General features: G+C 47.7%; 1 protein-coding gene across 1 annotated transcript in view; it reads right to left on the bottom strand.

Moving 5' to 3' along the window:
• LOC147122511 (bifunctional methylenetetrahydrofolate dehydrogenase/cyclohydrolase, mitochondrial-like) overlaps window positions 1–22,034 on the bottom strand; it is a 95,863-nt gene that overhangs the window by 44,457 nt on the left and 29,372 nt on the right. Inside the window, exons 5-6 of the mRNA XM_086005133.1 lie at window positions 16,777–16,884; window positions 10,307–10,399 (exon numbers count right to left, since the gene is read on the bottom strand). Coding sequence (XP_085861259.1) covers window positions 10,307–10,399; window positions 16,777–16,884 — 201 coding nt within the window. The remainder of the gene's footprint in view (window positions 1–10,306; window positions 10,400–16,776; window positions 16,885–22,034) is intronic.

Raw genomic sequence — 22,034 nt, forward strand, 5'->3', positions numbered from 1 at the left:
TTCTACATAAGAACATAAGAAATAGGAGCAGGAGTAGGCCAATCAGCCCCTCGAGCCTGCTCCGTCATTCAATAAGATCATGGCTGATCTGATCCTAACCGCCAATCCACTATGACAGGACTATCTCCTGAATCTAACAGAATTAGACACACGAAATAGGAGCAGGATCAGGCTACACGGCCCTTGGGCCCGCTCCGCTACCCACAGGGCCATGACCGATCCGAACCTAGACTCATGTCCAAATTCCTGCCTGCTCCCCGTAACCCTTAATTCCCTTCTAGGAAACTGTCTATTTCTGTTTTAAATTTATGTAATGATGTAGCTTCTACAGCTTTTTGGGGCAGCATATTCCATGGACCTACCACCCTCTGAGTGAAGTAGTTCCTCTTCATCTCAGTTTTGAAAGAGCAGCCCCTTATTCTAAGACTATGCCCCCTAGTTCTAGTTTCACCCATCATCGGGAACATCCTCCCCGCATCCACCCAATCCAACCCCTTCACAATCTTATATGTTTCAATAAGATCGCCTCTCATTCTTCTGAACTCCAATGAGTAGAGTCCCAATCTACTCAACCTCTCCTCATATGTCCATCCCCTCATCCCCGGGATTAACCGAGTGAACCTTCTTTGTACTGACTCGAGAGCAAGTATGTCCTTTCTTAAGTATGGACACCAAAACTGTACGCAGTATTCCAGGTGCGGTCTCACCAATACCTTGTACAACTGAAGCAATACCTCCCTATTTTTATATTCTATCCCCCCAGCAATGAAAGCCAACATTCCATTGGCCTTCTTAATCACTTGCTGCACCTGCATACTAACCTTTTGAGTTTCGTGCACCAGGACCCCCAGATCCCTTTGTACTTCAGTACTTTCCAGTTTCTTGCCATTAAGATAATAACTTGCTCTACGATTTTTCCTGCCAAAGTGCATAACCTCACACTTTCCAGTATTGTATTCCATCTGCCAAATCTCTGCCCACTTACTTAGCCTGTCTATGTCCCCTTGCAGGTTTTTTATGTCCTCCTCACTCACTACTTTCCCTCCCATCTTAGTATCATCTGCAAACTTTGATATGTTACACTCGGTCCCCTCCTCCAAATCGTTAATATAGATTGTAAAGAGTTGGGGATCCAGCACTGACCCCTGCGGAACACCACTTGTTACTGATTGCCAGTCTGAGAATGAACCATTTATCCCAACTCTCTGCCTTCTGTTAGATAGCCAATCCTCTATCCATGCCAGAATATTACCCCCAATCCCGTGATTTTTTATCTTAAGCAATAATCTTTTGTGTGGCACCTTGTCAAATGCCTTTTGGAAGTCTAAATACACTACGTCCACTGGTTCCCCTTTATCCACCCTATATGTTACTTCCTCAAAGAACTCCAGCAAATTTGTCAAACATGACTTCCCCTTCATAAAACCATGCTGACTTTGTCCTATTAAATTATGATTATCCAAATGTCCTGTTACTGTCTCCTTAATAATGGACTCCAAAATTTTACCTACCACAGATGTTAGGCTAACCAGTCTATAGTTTCCAGCCTTCTGTCTACTGCCCTTTTTAAATAAGGGTGTTACATTAGCAGTTTTCCAATCTGCCGGGACCTTTGCTGAGTCCAGGGAGTTTTGGAAAATTATTACCAATGCATCCACAATCCCTACCGCCACTTCCCTCAAGACCCTAGGATGTAAGCCATCAGGTCCAGGTGATTTATCCGCCATGAGTCCCATTATTTTACCGAGTACCACTTCCTTAGTGATTTTGATCGTGTTTAGCTCCTCCCCCCCTTTAGCCCCCTGTTTGTCCAGTGTTGGGATATTCTTAGTGTCTTCTACTGTAAAGACTGATATAAAATATTCATTCAGTGTTTTTGCCATCTCCATATTTCCCACCATTAATTTCCCGGTTTCATCCTCTAAGGGACCAACATTTACTTTAGCCACCCTTTTTCTTTTTATATAACTATAAAAACTCTTACTATCTGTTTTTATATTTTTTGCTAATTTACTTTCATAATCTATCTTCCCTTTCTTAATCAATCTTTTTGTTATTTTTTGCTGTCTTTTAAAGTTTTCCCAATCCTCTATCCTCCCACTAGATTTGGCTACCTTATATGCCCTTGTTTTTATTTGAATGCTGTCCTTAATTTCTTTACTTAGCCACGGATGGCTGTCTTTTCTTTTACACCCTTTTCTTCTCAGTGGAATATATATTTTTTGGAAGTTGTAAAATAACTCCTTAAATGTACACCACTGATCATGTATCGTCTTACCCTTTAATCTTTTTTCCCAATCCACTCTACTCAATTCCGCTCTCATACCTTCATAGTCTCCTTTATTCAAGCTTAGCACGCTTGTTTGAGATCCAATTCTCAGTCCTATAACCTTAAAGCGAGGCACTTACTGCCTCTGGTTACAGACATGGAATGGGGAGAGTGGAACTTTCCCTGTTGACTTTGAATTTAAAAAGATAAATTGAGATGTATCGGATCATTTGCAAACGTACACAACAACCGGAGTGCGGTGGTAACTGTGAGACATTGTGACACAGTTTGATATTATCAAATATTCGCTATTATGTTGCCTTACAGGGGAGTTCTCCCCGGTGTCCTGGGGCCAATACTTAACCCACAAACAATATCACTGAAACAGATTATCTGGTCATTATCACTTTGCTGTTTATGGGAGCTTGCTGTGCGCAAATTGGCTGCCGCGTTTCCCACATTACAACAGCGACTCCACTTCAAAAAGTACTTCATTGGCTGTAAAGTGCTTTGGGAGGCGCTGGAGAAATGCAAGTCTGTCTTTTTTTAACACAGCCACAGTGGATGCTGATAGGAAAAATGTAATTTTAACAACTGTGTGAATGTCCAATTATTGTTCCAAAGCGTAGGGATGAATGGACAGAAGTTGCAAACATTTTTTTATATTTAGTAATTTACAGCACATTTTCAATCCTCTTTCTGTATTACAAACCAGGAAGGAACAAACAGACAGGACCTCACACTTTTAGGAACACAGGAACAGGAGGAGGCCATTCAGCCCCTCGAGCCTGTTCCGCCATTCAATGAGATCATGGCCGATCTGTATCTTAACTCCGTTTACCCGCCTTGGTTCCGTGACCCTTAATAACCTTACCCAACAAAAATCTATTAATCTCAGTTTTGACATTTTCAATTGACCCCCAGCCTCAACAGCTTTTTGGGGGAGAGAGTTCCAGATTTCCACCACCCTTTGTGTGAAGAAGTGCTTCCTGACATCACCCCTGAACGGCCTGGCTCTAATTTTAAGGTTCTGCCCCCTTGTTCTGGACTCCCCCCACCAGAGGAAATAGTTTCTCTCTCTCTACCCTGTCAACTCCTTTAATCATTTTAAACACTTCAATTCAATCACCCCTTAATCTTCTATACTCGAGTTAATACAAGCCCAGTCTGTGCAACCTGTCCTCGGAATTTAACCGTTTATTCCCGGTATCATTCTGGTGAATCTGCACTGCTCCCCCTCCGAGGCCAATATATCATTCCTGAGGCGCGGGGCCCAGAACTGAACACAGTCGCTCCAGGTGGGGTCTGACCAGAGCTTTATATGAACCGTAACATATCTTCCAGCCCTTTGTATTCCAGCCCCTGGAGATAAAGGCCAACATTCCATTAGCCTTTTCAATTATTTTTTGTACCTGTCCACCAGCTTTTAGTGATTTCTGTGCTTGGACCCCGAACCCTCTCGGCTCCTCCCCAGTTCCCAGCTTCTCCCCGTTTAGAAAATACACTGATCCATCTTTCTTAGGTCCAAAGTGGATGGCCTCACACTTCCCCCACATTGAACTCCATCTGAAGACAGCTAGCTCAGTTTCTGTCACAGTTCCTGATATAGACCAACCCTATCACTCCGAAAAATTCACTTTCCTCTGGAATGGTATACAAGGGATAAATGAGCCACCGCAGTAAAGCCAACTCTCACGAATTAAACGCGGGACACGCGATTTTTAATGAAAATTTAACCCAACACGTGAAGAGTGTTGATAATCAGCATTCCCTTTAATATTATTTGGGTGCGCGGCCCATTCAAAATACCGCGCATGCGCAGATTTTCCTATTTAAAAGCTGGTGAGCCGGCTGCGCGGGAGCGGCAGAGCGCCGAGCGGCCTCGCAGCTTGAAGAGGACATTGGTGATAATGGGCAGGACTTTTGAAACGTTTTTTCTAAAGCATTTTCAGATGCAGTAATATCGTTTTTGTAAAGCCCTGTGACTGTTAGAGATTAAATAAAGCCACTAATGAGGTTTATAAACCAAAAAAAAATACCAACTCATGATTTGTTACCAAATCTCATGATTTTTAAGCGTTTGTCTCCTGATTTATGAGACGGTGGGGTTGGCATTACAGAGAACATGTCCTAACTTTGTAAGGAATGACAGGAGCATACTTCTGAAAATGCTAGATAGTCAATAAATAAAATGCAAATATTGCTTGGCCACGATAAATTCTCCCAATTAAAATCATCTTTTTGATGTAATCTGAGCTTGCTTGTTACACATTTTTTTTTTAATTCTTTGGATTGGAAATTCATGCTTGCGACCAGAGCTGTTGCAAAGACTTGAACTAGTTCAGATGCCTGTGCGCTTTTTATTTCCAGTTTTCAAGCTCCTTCTCGTTTGATCTTTTGCTGTAGGCACTTGTAATCTGGTGTTTCTGGACAGAGCGCGCATTTTTCCTGAATGGATCGCCCCCCATTTTGAATCTACAAGGCATGTTCTACTATAAGCCCACTGACTCCCACAGCTACCTGGACTACACTTCCTCCCACCCAGCTTCTTGTAAGGACTTTATTCCATTCTCCCAGTTTCTCCGTCTCCGCCGCATCTGCTCTGACGATGCCACCTTTCATACTAGTGCTTCCGACATGTCTTCCTTTTTCCTCAACCGAGGATTCCCCTCTACCGCTGTTGACACGGCCCTTGACCGTGTCCGTTCTATTTCTCACACTTCTGCTCCCTCCCCCTTCCCCTCCCTCCCAGAATCACGATAGAGTTCCCCTTGTCCTCACCTTTCACCCCGCCATCCTCCACATTCAACGAATCCATCGTCCACCATTTCCGCCACCTCCAACGTGATCCCACCACCAAACACATCTTCCCTTCCCCTCCCCTTTCAGCATTCCGAAGGGACTGCTCCCTCCGCGACACCCTGGTCCACTCCTCTATTACCCACAACACCCCTTCCCCTTCCCATGGCACCTTCCTGTGCAAGCGCAGGAGGTGCAACACCTGTCCTTTTACCTCCCCCCTTCCCATCGTCCAGGGCCCCAAACACTCCTTCCAGGTGAAACAGCGATTTACTTGTCGCCTGTCACTGTAATTCTCCACTGCCACTCTGACCTCTCGGTCCTCGGCCTCTTACACTGTTCCAATGAAGCTCAGCGTAAGCTCGAGGAACAGCGCCTCATCTTTCGATTAGGCACTTTACAGCCTTCTGGACTCAACATTGAGTTCAACAATTTTACATCATAAACACTGCTCCCATTTTTTCAGATGGCAGCTGTTGGTAATGATTCTGATATTCCCATTTACACCTCCTCTAGACCTATCTGTTGTTTCTTTACTTGTCCCAATTCCATCTCCTTTTGCCTCGCACCATCATCCCTTTTGTCATTTAATCTCTCCTGCCTTCCACCCAATCACAGACCTTCCCTTTTGTTCTTTCCTCCCCTCCCCCCTCTCCCCGCCTCTGTACTCGCTTAAAATCTGTTACATCTCTAACATTTTCCAGTTCTGACGAAAGGTCATCGACCTGAAACGTTAACTCGGTTTCTCTCTCCACAGATGCTGCCTGACCTGCTGAGTATCTCCAGCATTTTCTGTTTAAATTTCAGATTTCCAGCAACCGCAGTATTTGCTTTTGTATTGAGGCAAGTATCAGCCGTGGCTCAGTGGGCGGCACTCTCACCTCTGAGTTAGAAGGTTGTAAGTTCAAGTCCCACTCCAGAGGTTTGAGCATCGAATCTAGACTCACACTCCCAGTGCAGTACTGAGGGAGTGCCGCACTGTCGGAGGTGCTGTCATTCGGATGTGATTATGTCCACCTCTCAGGTGGACGCAAAACATCCCGCGGCACTATTTCGAAGAAGAGCAGGGGAGTTCTCCCCGGTGTCCTGGGCCAATATTTATCCCTTAATCAACATCACTAAAACAGATGATCTGGTCATTATCATATTGCTGTTTGTGGGAGCTTGCTGTGCGCAAATTGGCTGCCGTGTTTCCCACATTACAACAGTGACTACACTTCAAAAAGTACTTCATTGGCTGTGAAGCGCTTTGGGACGTCCTGAGGTCGTGACAGGCACTATAGAAATGCAAGTCTTTCTTTCTTTAAGCACAATGCTGACGATATAAGGACTTCATAATGATGTGGATTAATTGGATCAAGTATACTTTATCTGCGCGAGTCTGGAGAAAGCAGCACTCAAGATAATTCTGACAGACCAGTCTTGACAAGAACGAGGAATGACTCCATCCCCTTCCTGGAATGTGACAAATGGATCAAAGCCCACTTCTTCCTGAATCTCCAACGTGCTCTGACGCTGTTCGACAGATGTTGCAAGGAACAGGGATGGGTGCTTCAATCAACAGGAATTTCTGCCCCGGCGATTAAAGCAGCCTTTCCGTTTATTCCCAACACTGCTTGGAATGTATGCAAAAAGATCTCTGTAAACTTGTTAGTTAGTCCTGGACAAAGCGGGACCGAAATACTAATGGCCAACCATTTTGTAGCACATTATCTCATACAAACAGCAACAAATGTATAGCACCTAAAATTATATCCGAATAATATTTCACTCCCAATTAGAATGCTTCACTATACGACCGATAATCAGCAAGGATGGGTATAGACAGACAGACAGACATCCAAATAGATAGACAGATAGATGGACAGATAGATGGACAGATAGACAGACAGACATCTAGACAGATAGATAGACAGACAGATAGATAAACAGATAGATAGATAGATGGACAGATAGACAGATAGACAGACAGATAGATAGATAGATAGATAGACAGACAGATAGATAGTCAGATAGATAGACAGATAGACAGACAGATAGATAGACATCCAAATAGATAGACAGACAGATAGATAGACATCCAAATAGATAGATGGACAGATAGACAGACAGATAGATAGACAGATAGACAGACAGACATCTAGATAGATAGATAGATAGACAGATAGACAGACAGACATCTAGATAGATAGATAGACAGACAGACAGATAGATAGACAGATAGACAGACAGATAGATAGACAGACAGACAGACAGATAGATAGACAGATAGACAGACAGATAGATAAACAGATAGATAGATAGATGGACAGATAGACAGACAGATAGATAGATAGATAGATAGACAGACAGATAGATAGACATCCAAATAGATAGATAGATAGACAGACAGATAGATAGACATCCAAGTAGATAGATAGATGGACAGATAGACAGACAGATAGATAGACAGATAGACAGACAGACATCTAGATAGATAGATAGATAGACAGATAGACAGACAGACATCTAGATAGATAGATAGACAGACAGATAGATAGACAGACAGATAGATAGACAGACAGACAGACAGATAGATAGACAGATAGACAGACAGATAGCTAGACAGACAGACAGATAGACAGATAGATATTAGGACAGGTGACCAAAAGCTTGGTCAAAGAGGTCGGTTTTAAGGAGCATCTTAAAGGAGGAGAGAGGGGCGGAGAGGTTTAGGGAGGGAATTCCAGAGCTTAGGGCCCAGGCAGCTGAAGGCACGGCCGCCAATGGTAGAGCAATGGAAATCGGGGATACGCAAGAGGTCAAAATTGGAGGAGGCCAGAGGGTTTGTAGGGCTGGAGGAGGTTACAGAGATATGGAGGGGGGCGAGGCCGTGGAGGGATATTAAACACAAGAATATTGGTGGCTGTGCCTCTCAATGCCAAGGCTGCTAACTGTGGAATTCCCTCCCTAATCCTCTCCGCTTCTCCTCTTTTAAGACGCTCCATAAAACCTACCCCCTTGACCAAGCTTTTGGTCACCAGTCCTAATATCTCCTTATGTGGCTCGGTGTCAAATTGTGTTTTATAACCGCTCCCGTGAAGCGCCTTGGGATGTTTTACTACATTAAAGGTGCTATATAAATGCAAGTTGTTGTTGTTGGAGAAGGAGGAGGGGCTACAGGAGGGTCATGGAGTTTGGATACCATTGGTGGAGGACCATGGGGATCCACTAATGCTGGTGCCGGTGCTACCTTGACCGCTTCCGGGACTGATGCGTGACCAGTGCACATCGCACCAAAGAAACCATTTTGTGCCATTTCCTGGAATAAGGCCTGTGACTAAGGAGCAACATTTCGGCACTTTGCTGCCGGTGGTGGTAAAAGTCATAACGACGCTCAACTTTCTTTGGAATTCCTTCCCTAAACCTCTCCGCCTCTCCTCCTTTAAGACGCTCCTTAAAACCGACCTCTTTGACCCAGCTTTTGGTCGCCTGTCCTAATATCTATCTATCTACAGGAAACTCTTCGGTATCCGGCACCGACGGGACCGGGATGGTGCCGGTTGATTAAAAATTCCGGATGACGGAGAGGGTTATCTACCGAGGTTATTTTTAACAAACAAAAATAAAATAATCAAGAAATGTGCAGTATACGGTAATTGGGTACTCACCTACAGAACGTTGTGTTAAATGGATGGTGGAAGATGCAAGTACTGCCAGTGGAGGGTAATCCATAACTCTTTAATTACTTAACAGTAAAACAAAACTTACACAGTAAACAGAAAAATGGCGGATCGGAAGAGACTACCGGCAGCGCGGGAGAGTCAGACTCTTGTTATTGAGGTGTTCGGACTTCCGACAGCGCCAAGAAGCCGAGTAGTGGCAGTTTGGAGAACTACGCCCACTGACTAACTCGGCCACCGCGGGAGACTCGGACTCGGCAACATTGCCGGTTATTGAGGTGTTGTTTTCGGAGTGTGAATTTTGCCGGTTAATAGAGAATTCCGGATATTTAGCTGCCGTTTAAACGAGAGTTTCCTGCATCTACCAAAGACTCCTTCCAGGCGATGACAAGAGTCTTGGCTAGGAATCAGTTAATTTGCGGTTTACCGCTACATTAACTAGGTCACACATACGCTGTTATAACATGTTGTAAATAGACTACCAGCAACAACAACTTGCATTTATACAGCGCCTTTAACGTAGCAAAACGTCCCAAGGCGCTTCACAGGAGCGATTAACAAACAAGATTTGACACTGAGCCACATGAAAGGGACATTAGGACAGGTGCCCAAAAGCTTGGTCAAAGAGGTTGGTTTTGAGGAGCGACTTAAAGGAGGAGAGAGAAGCGAAGAGGTTTAGAGGATGCTCAAGAGGCCAGAATTGGGGGAGCGCAGAGATCTCGGAGGGTAGTAGGGCCGGATGAGTTCACAGAGATAGGGAGGGGGCGAGGCCATTCAGGGATTTGATGACAAGGATGAGACTTTTAATATCGAGGCGGTGCCGGACCGGGAGCCAATGAAGGTCAGCGAGTACAGGAGCAGCAGCAGCATAAGAGGTTGTAACAGGCTTCAAGTGAAAGTATTTCCAGGGTACAGGCTATAATCAACTGCATGTTATGTTATACTTGTATGGAGCCTTGGTTAGACCACACCTGGAGTACTGTGAACAGTTCTGGTCTCCATATTATAAAAAAGATATAGAGGCACTGGAGAGGGTGCAAAAAAGATTGACAAGGATGATACCAGAGCTGAGAGGTTATAACTATCAGGAAAGACTGAACAGGCTGGGGCTCTTTTCTGTAGAAAAGGGGTTCGATAGGGTGGAAGTAGAGAAGATGTTTCCACTTGTGGGGGAGACCAGAACTAGGGACCATCAATATAAGAGAGTCACTAATAAATCCAATGGGGAATTCAGGAAAAACCTCTTTCCCCAGAGAGTGGTGAGAATGTGGAACTCGCTGCCACAGGGAGTGGTTGAGGCGAATAGTATAGATACATTTAAGGGGAAGCTGGATAAACACATGAGGGAGAAAGGAATAGAGGGATATGGTGATGGGGTGAGATGAAGAGGGTGGGAGGAGGCTGGTGTGGAGCAGAAACACCGGCACGGACCAGTTGGGCCGAATGGCCTGTTTCTGTGCTGTACATTCCATGAAAAATACAAAGCTTAAAGCTCCCAAGAGGTCAGATAACATGTGGCTGAGAAAATAGAGAACCGACCACATCATCTTGATTTTGGTGATAGTGCAGAACTCACCTGCGCCCACGATCACAATATCAGCTCGCTGTGTGTGGGCCACGAGCTGCTCCTTCGGGGTATACCTGTGGGTGATGGTCACCGTGGCATCACCTGCAATTCACAAGAAGAATTCATTAAAGAACAACAGCAACAACTTGTATTTATATAGCGCCTTTACCGTAGTAAAATGTCCCAAGGTGCTTCACAGGTGAGCAAAAGCTGGGTCAAAGAGGGAGGTTTTAAGGAGCGTCTTAAAGGAGGAGAGAGGTGGAGAGGTTTAGGGAGGGAATTCCACAGCTCAGGGCCCAGGCAGCTGAAGGCACGGCCGCCAATGGGGGAGCGATTAAAATCAGGGATGCGCAAGAGGCCAGAATTGGAGGAGCGCAGAGATCTTGGGGGGTTGTAGGGCTGGAGGAGGTTACAGAGATAGGGAGGAAGGGGCAAGAGCCATGGAGGGATTTGAAAACCAGGATGAGAATTTTTAAATCGAGGCTTTGCTTAACCGGGAGCCAATGTAGGTCAGCGAGCACAGGGGTGATGAGTGAACAGGACTTGGTGCGAGTTAGGACACGGGCAGCAGAGTTACAACTGTAAATACTGTACAACCATTTCTGTGAATTGGCAATAACTCACCTGGGTAAATACCTGGGCTATCTGTCTATAAAACAGACTTTTACAATAATCTTTTTAGACACATTAGCATCATTTTAGCAGTTATACTGGACCAGGTAGCCACAATGGGAAAGAGAGTGCAGGCATGACAACCAAGTTCCATCCAGGCCCAAATTTTGTTTCCCGCTCACTAACACTCTGGACATATATGTGGGACATAAGGAAGGGAATTCGTAGCTCAGGGAGGGGTAAGAAGGGTGCTAGGGTATAAAGGTTGTTGTTAATGGCGGAGAGAGCTGGGTAAAGGAAAGTTACAAGGGAGTGTCTCTAAATGAGGCAATGAAATTTCAGAGGAAGGCAATTACTGACTGCCCTAATACCTTGGGAAAGAATACAAGATGGAGGAGTTAAATGGGTCTAATGCCAACCCATTAACTATGGGTTAATAGTTATCCCACCTCCCTATCTCTGTAACCTCATCTGGCCCTACAACCCTCCGAGATCTCTGCGCTCCTCCAATTCTGGCCTCTCGCGCGTTACCCGTTATTCATCACTCCCCCATTGGCGGCCGTGCCTTCAGCTGCCTGGGCCCTAAGCTCTGGAATTCCCTCCCTAAACCTCTCCATCTCCTCCTTTAAGATGCTCCTTAAAACCGACCTCTTTGACCAAGCTTTTGGTCACCTGTCCTAATATCTCCTTATGTGGCTCGGGGTCAAATTTTGTTTGATAATCGCTCCTGTGAAGCGCCTTGGGACGTTTTACTATGTTGTATAAATACAAGTTGCTGCTGTTGAATCAGCCATTGGTGTGGGTATGTTGAGATGTTGCAAAAAGTAATGAAGCTCCAAAGCAGTGGCGCATTTTTTTTAACCTCTCGCAACCAACCGATGTCAAAGTGTGAAGTTCACTAATACGATTTTTCTTAACCTTCTCTGGGGCATTGCTTAATTCGAAATCTGAAATGGACATCCTTTCAAGACTTGGAGCAACTATCATTGAGTTCCATCGAAACTGGACTCTGCCTTCACACTTGGCCCTGGTTTCAGGATTCAGCGGTGCTTAGTTAATAGTCGAAGCTTTGTCAATTGTTAATTTCCTTTGAAGTGCAAACAAGCTCAGTGAAAAGCGAGACAACGTATGAAAATTAATTAATGGATAAACAGGATTAGGTGACAGAATCACAGAATAGTACAGCACAGAAGGAGGCCATTCGGCCCATTGAGTCTGCACCGGCTCTTTCGAAGAGCAATCCAGTTAGTCCCACTCCTCCCGCTCTTTCCCCATATCCCTGCAATTTTTTCTCCTTCAAGTATTTATCCAATTCCCTTTTGAAGGCTGCTATTGAATCTGTGTCCACCGCCCTATCAGGCAGCGCAGCGCAAATCCTCACCACTCGCTGCATAAAAAAGTTTTTCCTCATGTCGCCTCTGGTTCTTTTGCCAATCACCTTAAATCCGTGCCCTCTGGTTATCGACCCTTCAGCCATTGGAAACAGTTTCTCTTTATTTACTCTGTCTAAACCCTTCATGATTTTAAACACCTCTGTCTAATCTCCTCTTAACCTTCTCTGCTCCAAGGAGAAAAACCCCAGCTTCTCGTCTCTGGAACCATTCCAGTAAATCTCTTCTGCACCCTCTCTAAAACCTTCCCGTCCTTCCTGAAGTGCGGTGCCCAGAATTGGGAACAATCATCCAGCTGGGGCCGAACTAGTGTTTTAATGTAGGTTTAGAAGAATGAGAGGTGATCTCATTGAAACATATAAGATTCTGAGGGGGATTGACAGGGTAGATGCGGGGATGTTTCCCCCTGGCTGGAGTGTCTAGAACCAGGGGGCACAGTCTCAGGATAAGGGGTCGGCCATTTAGGACTGCAATGAGGAGGAATTTCTTCACTCAGAGGGTGGTGAACCTTTGGAATTCTCTACCCCAGAGGGCTGTGGAGGCTCAGTCATTGAGTATATTCAAGACAGAGATCGATAGATTTTTGGACTCGAGGGGAATCGAGGGATATGGGGATCGGGCGGGAAAGTGGAGTTGAGGTCGATGATCAGCCATGATCTTATTGAATGGCGGAGCAGGCTCGAGGGACCGAATGGCCGACTCCTGCTCCTAATTCTTACATTCTTATCTTATGTTCTTACGTTTAGAATAACTTCCTGCCTTTTATTCTCTCTGCCTCTATTTATAAAGCCCAGGATCCCGTAAGCTTTACTAACTACTTTGTTAACTTGTCCTGCCACCTTCAAAGATTTGTGCACAAACACCCTTTAAAATTGTAATTTTAATTGTAAATTTAAAAAACTAACACGCAGCAACAACACTTATGCACTGAGCGATGATGAAAGGCCAACTGAGACGGGACTCCACTTGTGCACCGGTGCGAGTGCCCGTGCCTGTCTCCTGGCGCTCGCTGTGTTTGCAGGACGTGTGGTTTAACCCTCAGGAAACATACGCACAACGATTAAAGCCAACACCTCTCCTCCTTCACCTTGTCTATACAAGGAAAATAACTTTCCGTCACATTCCTGAGTCTTGATGCATGGAGGAATGCGAGCATGAGGTGTAATTTCTCATTGCCATTATATTTGCACACTTGTCCATGGACTTTCACGTCTAACTAACACCGACAATTCACTCTACTTCAGCTGCCACATCTCCTCAATGACCCACCCAGCCCAAACATTGGGTTGAAATTCCTCAATCTGTTAGCTTTAGCGCAATGGCTAACACATCCCTATCAACAATAACAACTTGCCTTTAACGTAGTTAGTCATCCCAAGGCGCTTCACAGGAGCGATTATCAGACAAGATTTGACACCGAGCCACACAAGGAGATATTAGGACAGGTGACCAAAAGCTTGGTCAAAGAGGGAGGTTTTAAGGAGCGACTTAAAGGAGGAGAGAGAGAGAGTGAGAGCAACAGTCTCGGGGCGTGTGATGGAAAACTCACCACTTGCCTGGGTGGGTGCAGCTGCCACACTCCAGTAAGGCAGCACCATCCAGGATAAAGCAAGCCGCTTGATCAATGGGCCTGGACTCCACACCCACACCCTCCACTACTGCTGTCCTGTGGCTGCACGGACTACAGGATGCACTGGAGCAGCTCACCCAGTCCCGCGAGCACTACCACCAGGACTTGGGACATACAACTACTTGTATTTACACAGCGCCTTTAACATAGTAAAATGTCCCACGGTGCTTCACAGGAGCGATTATCAAACACAATTGGTCACCGAGCCACATAAGGAGATATTAGAAGCTTGGTCAGAGAGGTAGGTTTTAAGGAGCATCTCAAAGGAGGAGAGAGAGGCGGAGAGGTTTAGGGAGGGAATTCCAGAGCTTGGGGCCCAGGCAGCTGAAGGCACGGCCGCCAATGGTGGAGCGATTAAAATCGGGGATGCTCAAGAGGCCAGAATTGGAGGAATGTGGAGATCTCGGAGGGTTGTATTGCTGGAGGCGGTTACAGAGGTTAAAAGTTCAATTTTAAGATATAGAAACATAGAAGATAGGAGCAGGAGTCGGTCATTCGGCCCCTGGAGCCTGTTCCGCCATTTAATGAGATCATGGCTGATCATCCAAATTCAGTACCCGGTCCCTGCCTTCTCCCCATATCCCTTGATCCCTTTGGTCTGAAATATTCTCCATCATCGGAATTTAACGCTGACTCTAGTCACAAAAACATCAGTAATACCGCTTGCACTGCTGGCTCAACAAGCAAGCAAGCAGATAATCTATAAATGACCCTTGGGCATTCATGGGTCTCATAGAAGGAGAACTTGTAACAGTGGCATTTCACTGCACAGGTTACCAAACATTTGTCTGAGATTCTGCCCCCCGCTCCGCCAACCCATCAACTAATTATTAGAATTAGGTTCCGATTGAGTCAGAAGGCTGTGGGTTCAAGTCCCACCCCAGAGACGTGAGCACAAAATCTAGGCTGACACTCCAGTGGAGTGCTGAGGGAGTGCTGCACTGTCGGAGGTGCCGTCTTTCGGATGAGATGCTAAAACCGAGGCCCCGTCTGCTCTCTCAGGTGGATGTAAAAGATCCCATGGCCGCTATTTTGAAGAAGAGCAGGGCGGAGTTCTCCCCGGTGTCCTGGGGTCAATATTTATCCCTCAATCAACATCACTAAAAACAGATTATCTGGTCATCATCACATTGCTGTTTGTGGGAGCTTGCTGTGCAAAAATTGGCTGCCACGTTTCCTACATTACAACAGTGACTACACTTCAAAAAGTACTTCATTGGCTGTAAAGTGCTTCAGGATGTCCTGAGGTCGTGAAAGAGGCGCTATAGAAATGTAAGTCTTTCTTTGTGTAGTATATTTGGATTTCCAAAAGGCATTCGATAAGGTGCCACATAAGAGGTTATTACACAAGATAAGGGTTCATGGGGTTGGGGTAATATACTAGCATGGATAGAGGACTGGTTAACGGACAGAAAACAGAGTCGGGATAATCGGGTCTTTTTCGGGTTGGCAGGCTGTAACTAGTGGGGTGCCACAGGGATCAGTGCTGGGGCTTCAGCTATTCACAATCTACATTAATGATCTAGATGTACTGACCGAGTGTAATGCATCCAAGTTTGCTGACGATACAAAACTAAGCTGTGAGGAGAACACAAAGGGGGGGAAATTCGGTATCGACCATTTTGGGGCGCTAACATCGCCTGGGCGCTACTTAGAGCCGGCGACCACAAAATTCTGTTTTAGCGCCCCAAGAGGGAAGCGGAGACTAAATCAAGCGCTCCACTTCCTTCTTAGGGCGCTAACCTCGGAGAGCGGGGCGGAGACTTCAGCAGCGCTGCGCACCGGGGCGGGCAGCGCCGCCGCATTCAAAGGCTCCTTCCCTCCCTTAAAGAGAAGGGTCATCGCTAATGGGCTCTGCAATAGAAAAAGTCCCTACCTGGACCACCGAGGCAGCCGCGATCGTGGGCAGAAACCCGCGGAAAAAACTGGACCACCTCGCCTTTAATCATCGCCCCCGCCCGGTGCTCGCCTCCTGCAGCTGTCGGTGTTTTCGGGGCGCATGGCGAAAGTCGACGCGATCTCCAGGCGAAGGAGATCAGGGTGTAATGCTGTTGCGCCGCCACAAAACTCCAGCTCAATCTCGCGGGAGTCGGTGTCAGTGCCGCACCCGGTCGCAAAGCCGGTAGTGCCCCGTTGGCCGCCCCCCACCCCACCCCCGGAGGTGCTAACGGGAGGCGCAAAGGCACCCAATTTCTCCCCCAAAGAGTCTACAAAGGGATATAGATAGACTAAGTGAGTGGGCAGTAAGGTGGCAGACGGAGTATAATGTGGGGAAATGTGAGGTTATTCACTTTGGTAGGAAGAACAGAAAAACAGAATATTTTTTAAATGGTGAGAAACTTTCAAATGTTGGTGTTCAGAGAGATTTGGGTGTCCTCGTGCAAGAAACACAGAAAGCTAGCATGCAGGTACAGCAAGCAATAAGGAAGGCAAATGGTATGTTGGCCTTTATTGCTAGAGGGTTGGAGTATAAGAGTAAGGAAGTCTTGCTACAATTGTACAGGGCTTTGGTGAGACCACACCTGGAGTACTGTGCACAGTTCTGGTCTCCTTATCTAGGGAAGGATTTGCTTGCCTTGGAGGCGGTGCAACGAAGGTTCACTAGCTCGATTCCTGGGATGAGAGGGTTGTCCTATGATGAGAGATTCAGTAGATTGGGCCGATACTCTCTGGAGTTTAGAAGAATGAGACTTCCAAGATTCTGATGGGAAATCAAGGGATATGGGGATCGGGTGGGAAAGTGGAGTTGAGGTCGATGATCAGCCATGATCTTATTGAATGGTGGAGCAGGCTCGAGGGGCCGAATGGTCTACTCGTGGTCCTATTTTTTATGTTCTTTCACTTACCACCAGGTCTTTCGTGCCTTCCATCAGTGTGTAGAAGGATTGCAATCGGCATTCCTACATTTTTAGATCTTCCGACCACCACTACATTCTTTCCAAACGTCTCGATCCCTACAGGGAGGGAACATGCAATTAGGGTCTTGCTAACATTGTACGGTCTTGGTAAATTGAGATAAAAGCTGAACGTTGGATAATATTGTCACGTTACAATAACTGCTCAGGGTGATAAAACAACACACGGTGTGGAGAAAACACTTAGCACTAAATCAAAATGATTGGGAGGTGGAGATGGGCAAAGAGAGCAACCAAACCTCCAATTTGGTTTAAAACTCTTGGCTAAGTGCCACCTGGACAGATAATGTGGTGGGAGGGAGAAACAGGCCCCGGGCCGTGGAGCCGGCAACGGTGAGGAGGAGGCCGCGGCGATTGGAGCATTCACATCCCGACGATGTGTTCGGCGAGTCGGGCGGAGGAGCGCAGCGCAACGAGCAGCAGCAGCAGACTCGACGACACGCTGCAGCACGTCGGCCGGCAGCTCCATGGCGGGTAACTCACAGTCCGACTGGGAGGAGGGGAGCCGGGCATGGCGGCCAGAGGTCGGATCGTGAGCGGGAGAATCAGGCCACCACACGTGGAGCCGGCAACAGTGAGGAGGAGGCCGCGGTGATGAGGAGGACGGAGCGGCTGAGGGACATCGTGCTCCCACTGCCATGGGAAGCCATTGTATTGACTCTGAACGCGGCGCTGTATGTATAGCTGATGCGTCCCGACGGGGAACAAGCATTCCATTGTACTTGTACTTGTACTGGTTACATATGGCAAATAAAGCTGAACTGAACTGAACTGAACTGACAACTCATAAAATTCATAGAAACAGGAGGAGGCCATTCAGCCCCTCCAGCCTGTTCCGCCATTCAATGAGATCAGGGCTGATCTGTATCTTAACTCCATCCACCCGCCTTGGTTCCGTGGCCCTTAATACCCTTGCCTAACACAAATCCATCAATCTCAGTTTTGAAATTTTCAACTGACCCCCAGCCTCAACAGCTTTTTGGGGGATAGAGTTCCAGACTTCCACCACCCTTTGTGTGAAGAAGTGCTTCCTGACATCACCCCTGAACGGCCTGGCTCTAATTTTAAGGTTCTGCCCCCTTGTTCTGGACTCCCCCCACCAGAGGAAATAGTTTCTCTATCGATCCGATCAACTCCTTTAATCATCTTAAACACCTCGATTAGATCACCTCTTAATCTTCTAAACTCGAGGGAACACAAGCCCAGTCTGTGCAACCTGTCCTCGTAATTTAACCCTTTATTCCCGGTATCACTCTGGTGAATCTGCGCTGCCCCCCCTCCGAGGCCAATAGATCCTTCCTGAAGGCGCGGGGCCCAGAACTGAACGCAGTCACTCCAGGTGGGGTCTGACCAGAGTCTCATTCTCGGAATGAGCAGAATACTAGGCTGACATTCTGATCAGTTCAGCAGTGGCACCACCACAACACTGCGCGCATTTTGGTAAAAGGACAGTGGGCTTTAAATGAAAGTTCTCGGAAAGTCTTGTATTTTTGGAGCTTTCCCCTTGTTAAGTGGCATTGCCTCAATCAGAAAAATAAAACTTCCTTTACTTGATTATTCTCTCTGCGCTGTGCTCGGGCAGTGCTTTATTCCCAAGCAATATAGACAAAAACATCTGCTCCCATACCGCTACGGGACTAACAGGCACTAGATAGGTGAAAAGATCTAGCACCATCAACACAGGTATATCTCCCTGTCCTGGACAATACAGTGGGGACATTTTCAACAGGACCAATTTGGTGTCAGCCGTGGCTCGGTGGGTCGCTCTCTCCCTCTCAACTCTGAGTCTGAAGGTTGTGGGTTCAAGTCCCACTCCAGAGACTTAAGCACAAAATCTAGGCTGACGCTCCCAGTGCAGTACTGAGGGAGCACTGCACTGTCGGAGGGTCAGTACTGAGGGAGCGCTGCACTGTCTGAGGGGCGGTACTGAGGGAGCGCTGCACTGTCTGAGGGGCGGTACTGAGGGAGCGCCGCACTGTCGGAGGGGCAGTACTGAGGGAGCGCTGCACTGTCTGAGGGGCGGTACTGAGGGAGTACTGCACTGTCGGAGGGGCAGTACTGAGGGAGTACTGCACTGTCGGAGGGTCAGTACTGAGGGAGCGCTGCACTGTCTGAGGGGCGGTACTGAGGGAGCGCTGCACTGTCTGAGGGGCGGTACTGAGGGAGCGCCGCACTGTCGGAGGGGCAGTACTGAGGGAGCGCTGCACTGTCTGAGGGGCGGTACTGAGGGAGTACTGCACTGTCGGAGGGGCAGTACTGAGGGAGTACTGCACTGTCGGAGGGTCAGTACTGAGGGAGCGCTGCACTGTCTGAGGGTCAGTACTGAGGGAGCGCTGCACTGTCTGAGGGGCGGTACTGAGGGAGTACTGCACTGTCGGAGGGGCAGTACTGAGGGAGTACTGCACTGTCGGAGGGTCAGTACTGAGGGAGCACTGCACTGTCGGAGGGTCAGTACTGAGGGAGCGCTGCACTGTCTGAGGGGCGGTACTGAGGGAGCGCAGCACTGTCGGAGGGGCAGTACTGAGGGAGCGCTGCACTGTCGGAGGGGCAGTACTGAGGGAGCGCTGCACTGTCGGAGGGGCAGTACTGAGGGAGCGCAGCACTGTCGGAGGGGCAGTACTGAGGGAGCGCTGCACTGTCGGAGGGGTAGTACTGAGGGAGCGCAGCACTGTCGGAGGGGCAGTACTGAGGGAGCGCTGCACTGTCGAAGGGGCAGTACTGAGGGAGCGCTGCACTGTCGGAGGGGCGGTACTGAGGGAGCGCTGCACTGTCGGAGGGGCAGTACTGAGGGAGCGCAGCACTGTCGGAGGGGCAGTACTGAGGGAGCGCTGCACTGTCGAAGGGGCAGTACTGAGGGAGCGCTGCACTGTCGGAGGGGCGGTACTGAGGGAGCGCTGCAGTGTCGAAGGGGCAGTACTGAGGGAGTGCCGCACTGTCGGAGGGGCAGTACTGAGGGAGCGCTGCACTGTCGGAGGGGCGGTACTGAGGGAGCGCTGCAGTGTCGAAGGGGCAGTACTGAGGGAGTGCCGCACTGTCGGAGGAGCAGTCTTTCGGATGAGACGTTAAACCAAGGCCCCATATTCTCTCTCAGGTGGATGTAAAAGATCCCACGGCACTATTTTGAAGAAGAGCAGGGAGTTCTTCCCAGTGTCCTGGCCGAACAAACAGATTATCCGGTCATTATCACGTTGCTGTTTGTGGGAGCTTGCTGTGTGCAAACTGGCTGCCGCGTTTCCTGCATTACAACAGTGACTACACTTCAAAAAGTACTTAATTGGCTGTAAAGTGCTTTGGGACATCCTGAGGTCGTGAAATGCCCTATGTAAATGCAAGTCTTTTTTTTTGAATGTCCTACATTCAGCCATTTTGGAGAGGCGTCCAAGAGGATACAAGAAACACGGGTGACCTCAAACTCCTGTCTGCTGGGACTGCCCGTGGAGAGCGTGGCCACCTTAATGCTCTCTTTCCTTTCCAATCCACTTCTGGCTTTCTTTTCTTCAATGGCTCTCCTCTCTTCACCTGCCCCCAGCCCCTCGTTTTTGAACACTTTTCCTAGAGGTTACCCTACATTGGCCAAAGCCAGGGCCTTCCATGGTCACTGTGGCTGTAGCCATGAATAACAGTCAATCTTCCTGTTATGACGTTGGAGAAATGTTTTACATAGAATGTCCACCACAGAAACAGGCCATTCGGCCCAACTGGTCCGTGCCGGTGTTTATGCTCCACACCAGCCTCCTCCCACCCCTCCTCATCGCACTCTATCAACATTTCCTTCTATTCCTTTCTCCCTCATGTGTTCATTCAGCTTCCCCTTAAATGCATCAATACTATTCGTCTCAACCACTCCCTGTGGTAGCGAGTTCCACATTCTCACCACTCTCTGGGTAAAGAAGTTTCTCCTGATTTCCCTATCGGATTTATTAGTGACTATCTGAGATTTATGGCCCCTAGTTCTGGACTCTGCCACAAGTGGAAATATCTTCTCTACGTCTTCCATATTATGGCACAATATGTTAAAGTGGTGCCGTGACCTTCTGTCTACGTGGGATGGTGCTCTATATTTTCTTTAAGCGAAACATGAGTGGAATTTGCTTCCAGTTCAGGTGTTTAAACAAATTAGCCCAAAACAGATCAGTTCAGTGCCCAGTTTTCCCATTCATTCCTACTATACAGCCATGGCAGGTCACGTTGGCCCGGAATTTCCCCCGCACTCGCGTCCAGACACACCCGTGACGGGGGGGGGGGGGGGGCGGGCGGCCAACAAAATGCGTGGCTTAAAAGCTGGGAGGAATTTTAGGCGTAAGTGAGCGACACACATCGCTACAACACGCCCCAAGTCTCCTCAATCTTTTACGTCTGTCCCTCAAACCCTCCTGTACGAACGAGTCCCCGCCCACAAAACTGTCCACGCGCCCCGACCCTCAAACGCGAGGTTCCTCCTAGGGTCATCTCCCAATATTGCGACCACAGTTTGAGGTGCATCAGGAAACAAAGTCGTTTTTTCTGGTCTTTTAATTGCATTTTTTTTTTGAGCGATTAAATAAATGATCCTCACTGAACAAAAGGACACAAGAATCAGGAGCAGGAGTCGGCCATACTGCCCCTCGAGCCTGCTCCACCACACGGCCCCTCGAGCCTGCTCCACCACACGGCCCCTCGAGCCTGCTCCGCCACACGGCCCCTCGAGCCTGCTCCGCCACACGGCCCCTCGAGCCTGCTCCGCCATTCAATAAGATCATGGCTGATCATCAACCTCAACTCCACTTTCCCGCCCGATCCCCATATCCCTCGATTCCCCTCGAGTCCAAAAATCTATCGATCTCTGTCTTGAATATACTCAATGACTGAGCCTCCACAGCCCTCTGGGGTAGAGAATTCCAAAGGTTCACCACCCTCTGAGTGAAGAAATTCCTCCTCATCGCAGTCCTAAATGGCCGACCCCTTATCCTGAGACTGTGACCCCTGGTTCTAGACTCCCCAGCCAGGGGGAAACAACCTCTCAGCATCTACCCTGTCAATCCCCCTCCAAGTCGTATATCTTTCAATGAGGTTAATGAGCCCTGCTCTCTGCTATATGATTCTTCTAATGCATTTTATGGCTTAAGTCAGAGTAAAAATTAAAAAGCTTCCCCGATTGCAGGTGCTTGAACCGGTCCTCCCTGATGTGTATGAATGATTTGAAACATTAA

Source organism: Somniosus microcephalus, chromosome 2, assembly GCF_052327205.1.
Source record: "Somniosus microcephalus isolate GS21.2 chromosome 2, FLI_Smic_1.0, whole genome shotgun sequence".
Taxonomy (NCBI): domain Eukaryota; kingdom Metazoa; phylum Chordata; class Chondrichthyes; order Squaliformes; family Somniosidae; genus Somniosus; species Somniosus microcephalus.